Genomic DNA, 13,101 nt, shown 5'->3' with positions numbered 1-13,101 from the left:
CGGCTACAACTAACTTTTAGTGTCACTTAGAAAAGAAGCTCAAAGGAAGGTGAGCTCTGTGAGGTGATGCTAGCAAAGCTAGCTGTACAGGGACAAATTGCATTCAATATGAAAAAAGCGGTCAGTCACTGCGTTGCATTATTGTGTGGATGTGTTGACTGATGCGTCACTTATATGGGACAACGCTGTGACCAAAAGTCTGCTATACAGCGACGTGACATTCAGGAACGATTCTTCTGAACGGCTCTTTACTATAAACGACAGGACTGGAGCCTCACTGAGAGCCGTTCTTTGTTCTTGTAATGCTCTGGTACTCTGCAGTAGCTATTATTATATTTAATTAAATATATAATGATATTTATTTAATCAGCGAATAAATAAAACACAGAAACGGAAGATCACACAGAGCATGCTGTTTGCTCTTTGACTGTTCTCGACTCCTGTCATGGTGGCAGATGTTACAGTGGGAGGGAGGGTGAGAACAGTCAGAGTCGCCTTGTGCTTGGTTCCTTGCTACTTGTGCTCTTGCTCAGTGTTCATAGATGAGTGTTTATCGTTGCTGCAGACAGTGGTGGTTTCTGACATGGGCAACATGGGCAACCGCCCAGGGCCTTATCTTGTTAGGGATGGCATGAGAAGGATTGTGGCACAGAGATGGAAGCAAAGCAGAACGAAGAGTTTAAATTGATAATGAACTTGGTTAAATTTATTTCAGCTCTAAGCATTTAATATTTAAGTGTTTGTATGGGAATGTAGATCTTTCAGATCAATTTAAGATGCAATTTTTATCAAATTTCACATTTTATTGTGTCATGTAGCGCAGGGCACAGCTCTTGGTCTTGACGTGGTCTCAGGTTAGGTGGTTTTGACTACAACACTAATTAACTATTTATTAACTACAACGACCTATTAACTATTTTACTTTCTGTTGTTATAAAAATACTAATATGACTCAACAGAAATTTCACTTCGTAATCTGACACCTTGATATTGGGCCTCTGTCGCTTTAAGTAACTCCTGCTCTTTCTGACACTCTGCCTTCAGGAAATCATCACAGCGTTCCTCCATGATGCCGTTTACAACCGTTCTCAGGAGCTCAGCAAACATCTGGCTTCCTTTCCACCAGCTGTTTGCCGACGGCTCGACTGGGCACTGCAGCTCAGAGGCTTTGGCTGAGTGGGTGGGGCTTTGTGACAGAAAGTGTTTAGGCACCTCAAATGGTTGCCATGGAGATTAAAGTATTTCTTAAACATTCATGAAAGAATAAAAGCAACAGTGTTATTGAGGAGTGAATAACATTGTAACATGACATAAAGCTGAAAAAAGCTGATTTTACATAATTTCACATAATAATTCTCATAACAAACAGCCAATAATAAAACAACAGGACATCTGAGTTATGGAGCGGCTTTATTACTGAAGTCCCACTACAATTTACAGAGAAGTGTTATTTTATTTCAATATGGCATCCAGTGAAGTAAAGAAATCATCATCACCTTAAACAGTAGCTATAAAATCATTGAACATCTCAATGATTTATCAATATTATAAAATCTATAAAGAAAGACTACGTAACTATCACTCAACACTAAAACATGCAAGAGAGGCTTTCTTGCATATGTCATGAACAAAAACATTAACAGAGCTCGAGCTTTATTTACTACTGTTGACAGGCTCACAAACCCTCCTATGACGTTACCACCTGAACTTCAATCTAATGCCAGCAACAAGTTTTCAGCTTCTCTTCAGAGAAAATAAAAAAAAATCTGAGGATTAATCTGCACATCCACTCTAAAGTCACTACCTATCCAGTGCCCACACAAAACAAATACAGGAAAAAATGACCCAGTTTCAGCTACTTAATTCTAAAACCCTAGAAGAAATGATAAGTCAGTGAAGCTCCAGTTCCGACCCTCCCATTTCTTTAAGAAAGTTTTGCCTGTCATTAATGATTTGGTCCGAATAGTAACTCATCGCTCTCTTCAGGTGTTTTCCCTTTGGAAACAGCAGCTATCAAACCACTGATAAAATCACAACTGCAGAACTACAGGCCGACCTCTGACCTCTGATTCATCAGCAAAGTTATTGAAAAAGCTTCAACAGTTAAATAACTTCCTAACGATAACCAGTCGCTTTGACTGCTTCCAGTCTGGTTTCCATGGTACCCACAGCACGGAGACTGGCCTAGTCAAAGTGTTCAATTATATCCATATAAATACAGACTGTGGGAGAACCACAGTGCTGGTTCTGGTTCTGTTGGACCTCAGTGTTGATCAGGACATTTTACTGAATCGACTGGAGAGTTGGGTCGGACTCTCCGGTCCAGAACTCAACTGGTTTGAATCTGACATAAAGAACAGAGATTTCTTTGTTTCAATAGGAAACTTCTCATCAGAGAGGTCAAAGGTCACATGTGGGGAACCCCAAGGTTCAATCCTAGGACCCTCCTATTCAATATCTACATGCTCCCACTGGCTCAGGTTATAACAGGAAATAAGATCAGCTACCATAACTATGATACACAGCTCTACATTATGATGTCACCAGGTGACCTTTGACCCCATCCAATCACTGAATAGATGCTGAGAACAGAGAAATGTGAGGATGAGACAAAACTTTGTCCAGCTGAACAGAAACAAAACTGAAGTTATTAGTTTTGGACCTAAAGAGGAGTGATCTAGAGTTATAGATCTAGTAACAGATCTAGAGTTATAGATCTAGCGTTATAGATCTGGAGTTATAGATCTGGAGTTATAGATCTGGAGTTATAGATATAGAGTTATAGATCTAGAGTTATAGATCTAGAGTTATAGATCTAGAGTTATAGATCTAGTAACAGATCTAGCGTTATAGATCTGAAGTTATAGATCTAGTAACAGATCTAGCGTTATAGATCTGGAGTTATAGATCTAGAGTTATAGATCTAGTCCAGTGGTTCTTAACCTGGGTTCGATGAACCCCTGGGGTTCGATGAGTTGGTCTCAGGGGTTCGGCGGAGCCTCTGCCGTGGAGGTAAAGACACACTGTGTAACGTCGTGATGACGCCCCGCTTTGCCATCAGTTGCTGCAGAGGATCACGTTACATTGCTGAGCCAATCAGAGCTGTGGGGGAGCCCTGATTGGAGGAGCTCCACTCAGCAGGGATTTGAACTTGTGTCTTTAATTACTTCAGCAAAAACTCACCTTTTTTTTTTTACCAAATTCTGTAGCTTTCGGTGTACTTCTAAATCTGCTCCTTAGTCGCATCTTTTCGGGGTTGGTACTGCCTCTAGTGGCGTGGGGGTGGTAATACAACTAATATAATTACATTATTAAATCAGAATACCGCAAAGTCTTTATTATTTATTATTAATTTTTCATTCTCTTAAGAATGTAGAGCTAATTAAATGACCTTAAAGTGGTTCCAGTTTCTCTCGATGGCCAACCTGTTGAAACTGTGGCAGATTTTAAATACCTTGGCTCGTTCCTGGACAGGCAGCTCAACTTTGCTGAAAACACTGACTATATTTTGAATAACTGATCTCAGAGACTCTACCTTTTAAGAAGACTTAGTGATCTTGGGCTGACCCAACTGAACTCTAGTTGGGTCAGCCCAATGTCTTAAATTTGGGGGGGAAAAAAATCATATTTTATTTATCACTACAGAAGGATGCATTGAATGCGCATATGAAACTGGTGGGTTCGGTACCTCAAAAAAGGTTAAGAACCACTGTTCTAGAGTTACAGATCTAGAATTATAGCTCTAGTCTGGAACAAACTTCCAGAAAACTGTAAAACAGCTGAAACACTGAGCTCCTTTAAATCCAGACTAAATCCCACCTGGTTAGTTTTATTTGAAACGTGATCAATGATCAATTTATTGACGGCATCGACTTAATGTCACGTTTTGATTGTTGATTCTCTGCTGCATGACTTTGTGTTATGATGTAAAGCTCTTTGAAATGACTTGCTGCTGAAATGTGCTATACAAATAAAATTTGATTGATTAATTGATTGATTGATTGATTCAGATAGTAACAGCTTTATCACCATGATTTTATCAGGCTGAATAAAAACAGACGGTTAGTTCAGGTTTCATTAATCCAACATACGAAATAGAATATTTCTAAATATTAAGATTTATTGATCACCAATAATATTAATGTCTTATTAATAATATTCAATGGTAGAGTTAATCATTTCTCCCACTGAGGTTCGCAGAAGCTCAGACGAAGCGAAGCTTTAAGGGTTCTGGAGTTCTAACAAATGGATCTGGTTCTAAATGTTAATGAGCAACGGAGAAAAGAACAAAACAGAGACGGACAAAAAGGTCAGAACCACCTGGACAGAAAACGTCCAGGTGGTTCTGACCGGGTCCGCCTCACTGGACCCGAAAGCTCCAGACGCCGTTTGGAAGAAACAAAACGGAAAGGAAGGGCACTTCATCTTCTGCAAGTTAAATATTTAGTTTGAAAGCTAAAGCTTTAGCTTAGCAAGCTAACTATCTCCAAACTAAATAGTAAGCTAAATATTTCATTTAAGCCAATTATTTACTTTGAATCATGTATTTAGTAAACAAGTTAAATATTTAGCGTGAAGTTAAATAGTTAGCTTTCACCAACTAACTCTGCAGTTCATCTATAGGGAACGTCCAGGGAACCTTCAGGGAACGTCCAGGGAACCTTCAGGGATCCTGGACGATCCCTCCTCAGGCGGACATCAGCAGGCCTGCGGTCACTGAAGAACAGAAACATGTTCAGCATCAACAATTCAACCCTGCACTCAGTGTTCTTCCTGTGGCGGCGGCTCACCGTCCGGGGCGTCGGGTGGCAGCAGGGCGTCCTGCCGGTTGGCCAGGACGAAGGCCAGCGTGGCCAGGATGGCGTAGTCCAAGATGCCCAGCAGCGCCAGGATGTAGGCCCAGTGGACAGAGCAGTTACCTGGAGAGAAGCTGCCCACCTGGGGAAGGGGGCGGAGCCTAAACCTGGATCCTGACACCAGCAGTGAACATCAGCATTTTAACCAGGCTGCTGGTCCACAGATACAGGAACTTCTGCTGCTAATCCTCACAGATTACCATCAGAACCTTAATGGCAGCTTTGATTCCTGTTCCCATGGTAACACTGTTTTATTGATGTAAAGAAGAGAATAAAACGTTCTTACCGAATCTCCGCACAGAACTCTCATCTCTGGACTCTCCCACGAGTCGGGAAACAGGAGACACGCCAGGGCGAGACAGAAGCCTGCAGACAGAGAGGAGACGTCAGCACACACAGCGCCACCACCAGGCTGGGAGGGCAACTGTTGTTTTAACCTGAAATGTTCAAGAGGAAAATAAACGATGATCACAGGAAACTGAGTTTATAAAAAGTTTGAAAGGCCAAGCTTTTATTCTGGTAGTCCACATCCAGTTATCAGAAAGTGAATTTGGATATTAGCTAATTATTTATCTAATTTACCTTCAAAGTTAGTAGTTAGTGTGTAAAATTAAATACTTTGTTTCAAGATAAATATTTATCTGTTTTAAAATGCTGTATTGTGTTTTAACCCCAATGCAAAGCCAAAAGCAAATTTCCATACCTATGTGTGGACAATGATTATTACTAATTAAATACTTAAATTTCAATCTTTGATATTTGTAAGTGAATGGCAACATGATGAAATTATAACTTGAAAATTAATCCTCAATTTTTTCTCTTAACAGCTAAATAGACCAAGTTATTGCTGCTCATTTTTGAGTAACTTTACAAACGTCCCTTGACTATCTGAATTTCATCAGGTTCTAACAATCAGACCCATACTGAGGTTCTGATGCTCAGGAAGCGGGTCAGAACTAGAACTGTGATGTCCTGCTGTTACTGGACCCAGGAGGATCAGCAGAACCAGGGACTGGCCTGCTGTCAGCTGCAGCCAGGCACAGATCTTGTAGACGGTGGCAGCGCTGCAGAATCGGAAGAGACAGAGACAGAGGACGCTGGTCCACACCGCCCACAGAGACACGCCCACCAACACGGCCACCGACTGGAAGGACGGCAGCGGAGACAGGCTGGACAGACCGCCACGGCAGTCTGGGACCGGCCAGTCCGACTCCAGGCAGACCTGGACCCAGAAAGGATGCACAGAGAGACAAACTGTTAGCATCTAGCAACAGTCTTCACAGATTGAAAAGTTCAGATTGATAAATAATGTCAGCAGTGTTTAGTGATGCTGCTGATTGGCTGGTTTGTTCACTTGCTGGAAAACGTATTATTGAGCAACGTGTTTATTTTACTTTATTGTGATGTTCACACGACTTTTACTGATTGTGGTGTATTTAGCTGTGGAAGCAGCTTTGCTTAGCGTACGACGCTACGACTAAATTCCTCCTTGAATACATCCATCCAGCTAAAGATTTAGTAAGATCACTAGCTTTGAACTAGTTAGCTTGTCTAGCTTCAAATAAATATTTGGCTAACTAAATACTAAATATTCATTTAGCAAGTTAACTAGCTGCAAAGTGAAGAGCAAGCCAAATATGGTAACACTTATTTGACGGGGTGTGAATAAGACTGACATGACACTGTCATGAACATGAAGGAGTCTTTATGAATATTTATGACTGTTGTCATAAACAGTCATTTGGAAAATCATGATCTGACATAAATTTGTTATAAAAGTATTACCGATTAAACTTTAAAAATTATGTAGGTAAGAGATGGTATTAATCACGCTTTATGACAGTCATAAATATTCATGAAGACTTACTGACGTTCGTAACAGGTTGTGAGGGACAGACTCAAACAAGGACAAAAAATGTTCAAAGTAGAAAAAGTCTCGGTTTTAATTCTTCAAAAAATTGTTGACCAAGCATAAATATTTAAAGCAAGAATAAATCAAAGAATAAATAACAAATCTAGATCCAAATCAACTGAGGTCAACTGAACTCTAACTAAACACAAACAAACTGACCTACCAAAGAACAAAGGCTGCTTAAATAGGGGTGGAGTAACCCAAATCTACCACTTGAGGGAGGTCTGATCTAACAAAAGAACAAATAAATACAAAATTAACTAAAGCATTCTATAAACAAATAAAGCAAAACTAACTTTAACTTAGCAAACAATAAGTGAATATTTAAGTGACAAAATTAAATAAAAAATTGGAAGTCTCCCCCTTCAGTCTTTCAGAAATGTGTAGACGGTTTGCCCCAGGTTCCTCCACCAGCTGGGTCCTATCAGCGGCACCTCAAACAAAAACAAGTATAAATGAACCATTCAGACAGGCATTAACTAAAGTGTGCACCCATTAGAAAATATACGTCTAAATGAAATAAACTATACTAATAAATAAATAAATATTAACACTATGTGGTGGTGGTAGGAGCATCCACCACACAGGTGTTATGTCATGTTTAGACAGTGTCATGTCAATCTTATTCACACCCCGTCAAATAAAGTGTTACCCTAAATATTTATCCATCCATTATCTTACACCCTTACCCTAGTGGGGTCGCCAGCTACGCTGGTGCCCATCGCTAAATATTTAGTTGAAGCTAAATAGTTGGCTTTCACCCCATCTACGAGTTCCTCAATCTCCGTTTTCCACTCTGACCTCTGACCTTGTGACGGTGCGGTAAGAGGTTGGAGAAGGAGTTAGCAGCGGCGGTTAGCCACTCTAACCCGAATGAGCAGAACGGACAGTTGAAGTCTTCCACACTTTCACTTTATTTCACTTCGTCCAGGTAAAGCCAGATCTCAACTTAACTTATATTACCTTCTCATACATGAGAAAAGTTACAAAAGTTGCACCGCTCTGCACCTCAGCATCACCGACGTTACTCTAAAACATGGAAACGAGCTCTTACTCGCTACAGGATTACAACAAAAGAAAGGAGAACAGACGCCCCCTTGTGGTGGTACCTACTCCACTCTAGGAACCAAGCGGTAAAATGACCGTTCAGACCTCCAGGACGTCCTGACCGCCTTTGGAGGAAGGAACGCTGCCACCTGATTGGCTGATCACCTCAATGTTGAAAAGGTTTATTGTAAAACAAATAAATACAATAAAAAAACATTTGAATCCAGAATTTAATCGGGTAATGACCTAGTAATGTGAGACCAGAAGCTGTCAGATTCTGTGATTGTTCAGCCTCCTCACCTCAAACAGTCCCATGGTTCCGCTGGGCAGCGGCGACCCGGCCCGCTGCGTCCCGGACGCCGTGGTTCCGACCCAGGACGGCTGGACCAGGATGACCACCTGGATGATGGCGAAGCAGAGCGTGCACACGGCCCACAGTACGCCGACCGCGCGCGCGCTGCGCACGAACTCGGTCTGGTAGAGGCGGGAAAGGTCGGCGAGGCCCGGAGACACCGACATCCTGGAGGGGTGGGGAGGGGACAGGTTCTGGAGAACCCGACCAGAACCAGCGCAGAGTTCGGACCGAGCAGCAGCCTCTAGAGGCTGAAAATCCCAACCTGCTGCAGTTCTGATTCTGCAGCTCCCCAGAACCAGAACCAATACAGGGCGAGCTCAACCAGAACCGGTTCTGAAGGACTCACTGATTAATGTTCTGCTTCCTGATTGACTCCTGAGCTGAAAGAATGAGCCAATCAGAGAAGCAGATACATCAACCATGCATCCATCCATCTACTGATTTCGGAACAAACAGTAAACAATAATTAATAATCGTCACGTGACTGATGGATCAGAAGGCAGGAGCCAATCAGAGCGCAGAAAAATCCCGCAACATCAAAGAGGAAACACAAACAAAAGATCAAATGTTCCGCAGCCATCAGCGTGTCTCGCATCAAACATCAAAGCGCTGACACGCTGACGTCACGTCATCATCTGTCAGATTTACCGACACATGCACGAGCCGGGACGCGTCCACGCTTCAAAAATCAGCCGACAGGAAACACGAAGAGAACCGAACTGAACCGAACCTGAGCAGGAGCCGCGACGGACTGCGGTCTGAGGAAGAGGAGGAAGATGGTGATGAAGAGGAAGAGGCAAAGTTCCCGGATACTCCAGTGTAACCCAGACTGTCACCATGGTAACAAAAGATAATCTGCCCTAATTTGGCAGATTTTTATTCAGAAACAAAAATCTGATTAAATAAATCCCAGATTTACAGAGCATTTAGAAATTTCTATTAAAAAAATGATTTTTTTTAATCTTTAGTTTTATATTTATTTTACAGCAAAACTTTTTGTTAAACAGTTCATGAAATTCTTCTTTTCTCTTTTCTTCATTCACATAAATGAACGCAGTCATAATTGTATTAACATATTATTTTGTATTTATGGATGAGAAGCTGCAGCAGACAAATCCAGATGACATTTTGATCTGGAATAATCAATCAGGATGATCAAAATGAAGGTTTCAGAGAAAACTGATTTTATACTAAAACGGCTTGCCATACCCTGGACCAGACAGTAAAAAAAATAAAAAACTGGAATAAGAAAAGAAATTATTTTTATTGTCAATAAAACATATGAAAAGATTTTTACCTCAAATATTGACTATTAACAGGTCGGCTCTGACCCGGTTCTGATCCAGAGGAAACGAACCAGCTGGGTTTATGAATGAGGCGAACTGAACCAGATCAGAACCGGATCAGAACCGGATCAGAACCAGGTCAGCTAGTTGCTGTTTTTTAAAGAGTGACATCATCTCCCAATCCAACCAATCACATCACAACAAGATTATTGGTTTGTGCTGTCACAGGAAGTTGGAATTTTTACAGGAAGTGCTCCTTCAAAAACCAACTCTGGGTAGGACTTTCAGAATAAAAGCATGTTTAGATCAGTAAGCGATTTGCACCAAAATGATTAAAGCGTAGCCGTTTCCATGGCGACCAGCCGGCTCAGCTCCAGGGAGGAACATCCTCTCCAAACTTGGCAAAGTGAGCAGCGTTCTTGGCCTCGAACAGAACCTGAGCAGAAGCAAACAGAACATGAGCAGTGCCGCCAACCCGTTGGAACCGGACCGCGCCCGACCCAGAGCCGCCTCACCTGGTGGTGGACGTAGGACTCACACAGGTAGCACCAAACGGACAAATCAGAGAAGCTGAGCACCACAGGGTGCTCCGACACGGCGCCATGCGTCACCATGTGCTCGTTAACGTAGCGACCGCAGCACACCTGGAGGAGCGGAGGGGGCAGGTGAGACAGGGACCACATCCTGGAGACAGGGAGAGCGAGGGTTGGCTCACCTCATAGCAGGTGAGGCAGATCCAGTTCTCAGAGTCAGAACCGCAGTCACTGCACACCTGGAAGACGTCAACACCTGAGGGAGGGAGAGGCTTAACGGCATCCAGGTGAGGACACCAGGGCAGAGGGTCCACCACGTACAGAGTGTCCTGGGAAGGGAGGGACAGGTTGGACGTCACACCTGGGCACTCATTAAGGTTGCGGTTAGCAGGTGAGCTAATATCTACTGACTCCGCCCATCTCAGTGCTGTATGTCAGCTCCAGAGACACCTGAGGCTTCGACCAACCACAGGCTCCCTCTGACGTAGGCTCCGCCCCTTCGCCTGACCCCGCACCTCCTTTGGGGTCTGATTCTGCTGCTGCCATGGTAACACTCTGACAGGAAACAGGAAGTGGTCAGACTGGAAGGTAGAGGTCAGAGAGAGGTGGATCTAAGGAACTCACCTGAGTCTGCAGGCTCTCTGCTGATTGGCTGTTCTCCAACTTGGACTCCACATCACCTTTGACCTCCATTGTGGGTGGTTCCTGTGGGGTGGGCGGGGCTTGAGTGATATCTAGACTGGCCAATCCCTGAGTGAGCTGCTCCACACCCTCCATCTGATTGGACGAGACAAGTCATGTGACTCTATGCAATTTAGAGGGAAATCTTTTTTCAATCTGTAGCATTACTGTAGCAACCTCCTGTCCAGCAGGGGGCAGCGGCCGTTTGTCCGATTTCCTGCCTTGAGAACTACATTTCCCACGATGCTTTGGGGAGGGGAGGGCCAATTGCACCAACTCTGGAACTGAAAGGAACCAAGTCAGACAGAATCAGATTAAGAACCGGATACAGAACCAGAACCGGTCCAAGTCCCAAACTCACTGGTAATCCTCAGCGAGCGCCAGTAGGGGGCGTGCTGTCGGATGACTTTCCTGATTGTTGCCACGGCGCAGTGATGGGGAGGAGGGAAGGGCGTGGCCAGGGAGGGGGGAGCGTCTCCTAACAACACACTGGTGCACATCGCCATGGAGTCAGAAATGGACGTCAGGTTATAACCACCCTGCGAAGAAAGCCAACCAATCAGGAGCAGAGGAGCATCGGCCAATCAGGAGTAGAGGTGCATCAGCCAATTGGCCTCACCTCCAGGATGATGAGGACACGCCCCCCAGCCAGTGACATCAGCAGGTGTGTGAGGTGGGCGTATCCCTCGGGAGTCACCTGGTATCCGCCCAGCGGATCTCCCCGGGCCGCGTCGAACCCGGCCGACACCAGAACCAGTCCGGGGTTAAACTGCAGAGGAAAATCGGCCCAATCAGAGAACACCGCAGGGAGACGGCCAATCAGAGGCCTTCAGATAGTTTCTATCAGATTAATCGCCTGTTAACAGTAAAAGTTATTGATTAACCAATAATCAATGGTTCTGTGGTTGATTACCTCGGCAGCGATCGGCATGACAACGTGATGAAACGCTGCCAGGTAGTCGGAGTCGCCCATTCGCCCGCCGTTCCACGCTATGTTCACGTTAAAGCCTGCCCCCTTGGCCACGCCCACTCTGTCGGCAGCGGCGTCCTCTGAGAATGGGAAGAACGTCCCGTTGTCATAGCGATGGAGAGAGATGTACAGAACGCTGCAGACGGAGACAGAACATCAGATTCTTGTCGCTGCGCTCTCACTCTCACTGCTCTCCTTCCTCACCTGTTATCGTCTTCAAACATGTGCTGCGTCCCGTTGCCATGGTGAATGTCCCAGTCAAGGATCAGCACTCGCAGCTGAGGATCATGGGAGTTTTTCTGGGCGTATCGAGCGGTGAGAGCGGCGGTGTTGAAGAGACAGAAACCGCAGGGAGCATCTCTCTCAGCGTGGTGACCCGGAGGGCGGACGATGGCCACGCCGTTACTCAGCTGCAGTGGAGACAGCCAGCCACCAGGGGGCAGAGCCTCTTTTTATTTACTTACTAATCAGAGTAGGGTGGTTTTTTTACTGTAAAATCGCCTGTTATTTATTTTCACCTTTGTGTGAGTCTAATAGTTCCTAATAAAAAAAATAAAATTTAAGGCAGGACTCCATGATAAATAATTCATAATTAAAATGAGGAATGTAATAATTTATAAATAAAAAATGACTTTAAATTAGTTTGCCCTCATTAAAACTTTTTCTAATAATTTTACATCTTCTGCTGATATTGGATCTTTATACTACTAATATTATTTTTTTCTTGTGGTTTATATTTCTTCTGCTGCTGTTGTTCTTTGATCAACACTTTGTCCGTCTGATGCGTTGCTATGGCAACGTCGCCATCCGATGAGTCCTGCCCTGGGCCTGCTGACGCCTCCTGAGGGCTCAGGCGTTCCTGCGGACCTACCTGACCACTCAGGATGGCGTCCACGACGTTGAAGCAGCTTCCAGCAGCCAACTGGGAGCACTGGAAGCTCTGGTTGCTGAAGAAGATGGAGGTGAACTCGTTTCCCAGTTTGTGAAGGTCGCGGGGTTTCATCTCCGCCGTCGCCTTCATCCGCTCGATGTGCTGCAGGCTGCAACACACACACAGGTAAACCCTCCCAGTGGCGACAGCTGGGCACGTGACCTTTCACCTCTCACCTGTGACACATGGCCAGCTCCTCCTCTGTCGCCAGGCGGGCAGGTATCCGATGGCAACGGGCGACCAATCCCTGCTGCTCAAGTTTGGAGAAGATCTTAGAAATCCTCTGAGGCTGTTCAGGGTGATGCCTGCAACGATTCACAAGTTCACCGCAACACGCTGACAATGATTCACATGTTCACAACGATTCACACGTTCACCGCAAAACGCTGACAACGATTCACACGTTCACCACAACACGTTGACGATTCACACGTTCACCGCAACACGTTGACGATTCACACGTTCACCGCAACACGTTGACGATTCACACGTTCACCGCAACACGTTGACGATTCACCCGTTCACCGCAA

The 13,101-nt window shown here is 44.4% G+C and overlaps 2 protein-coding genes across 3 annotated transcripts in view; both read right to left on the bottom strand.

The window, feature by feature from the left end:
* Positions 1-4,149: 4,149 nt before the first annotated feature.
* On the bottom strand, positions 4,150-9,153 carry lhfpl4b (LHFPL tetraspan subfamily member 4b). 2 transcript variants are annotated; one of them, XM_007542229.2, is made up of 6 exons: positions 8,901-9,153; positions 8,116-8,335; positions 5,874-6,078; positions 5,143-5,222; positions 4,791-4,970; positions 4,150-4,716 (listed from the first exon to the last, which is right to left on the bottom strand). In XM_007542229.2, exons 2-6 carry the CDS (start codon positions 8,332-8,334, stop codon positions 4,714-4,716), a joined length of 687 nt encoding a protein of 228 aa, XP_007542291.1. In that variant the 5' UTR covers position 8,335; positions 8,901-9,153; the 3' UTR covers positions 4,150-4,713. The 2 variants fall into 2 exon arrangements, with proteins under 2 accessions (XP_007542291.1, XP_007542292.1); XM_007542230.2 differs by having other exon boundaries at positions 4,791-4,938; positions 8,116-9,153.
* A 264-nt stretch (positions 9,154-9,417) lies between these two features.
* Positions 9,418-13,101, bottom strand: part of hdac6 (histone deacetylase 6) — a 15,379-nt gene continuing 11,695 nt past the window's right edge. Inside the window, exons 14-25 of the mRNA XM_016666143.1 lie at positions 12,748-12,876; positions 12,512-12,680; positions 11,845-12,050; positions 11,584-11,776; positions 11,290-11,439; positions 11,032-11,209; positions 10,848-10,954; positions 10,614-10,766; positions 10,401-10,544; positions 10,172-10,318; positions 9,972-10,100; positions 9,418-9,892 (exon numbers count right to left, since the gene is read on the bottom strand). Coding sequence (XP_016521629.1) covers positions 9,824-9,892; positions 9,972-10,100; positions 10,172-10,318; positions 10,401-10,544; positions 10,614-10,766; positions 10,848-10,954; positions 11,032-11,209; positions 11,290-11,439; positions 11,584-11,776; positions 11,845-12,050; positions 12,512-12,680; positions 12,748-12,876 — 1,774 coding nt within the window. The 3' untranslated portion in view covers positions 9,418-9,823. The remainder of the gene's footprint in view (positions 9,893-9,971; positions 10,101-10,171; positions 10,319-10,400; positions 10,545-10,613; positions 10,767-10,847; positions 10,955-11,031; positions 11,210-11,289; positions 11,440-11,583; positions 11,777-11,844; positions 12,051-12,511; positions 12,681-12,747; positions 12,877-13,101) is intronic.

This window comes from Poecilia formosa, unplaced genomic scaffold (genome assembly GCF_000485575.1).
Source record: "Poecilia formosa unplaced genomic scaffold, Poecilia_formosa-5.1.2 Scaffold667, whole genome shotgun sequence".
Taxonomy (NCBI): Eukaryota; Metazoa; Chordata; class Actinopteri; order Cyprinodontiformes; family Poeciliidae; genus Poecilia; species Poecilia formosa.
This window is presented reverse-complemented; position numbering and strand designations above follow the sequence as displayed.

Excerpts from the sequence above, each read along its gene's own strand:
- lhfpl4b (XM_007542229.2), bottom strand. The coding sequence starts at position 8,334 with ATGTCGGTGTCTCCGGGCCTCGCCGACCTTTCCCGCCTCTACCAGACC. Across the intron at positions 6,079-8,115 it reads GAACCATGGGACTGTTTGAG|GTCTGCCTGGAGTCGGACTG; the intron begins GTGAGGAGGCTG and ends TTCTGGGTCCAG. Across the intron at positions 5,223-5,873 it reads CTGGCTGCAGCTGACAGCAG|GCTTCTGTCTCGCCCTGGCG; the intron begins GCCAGTCCCTGG and ends CTCTGTCTGCAG.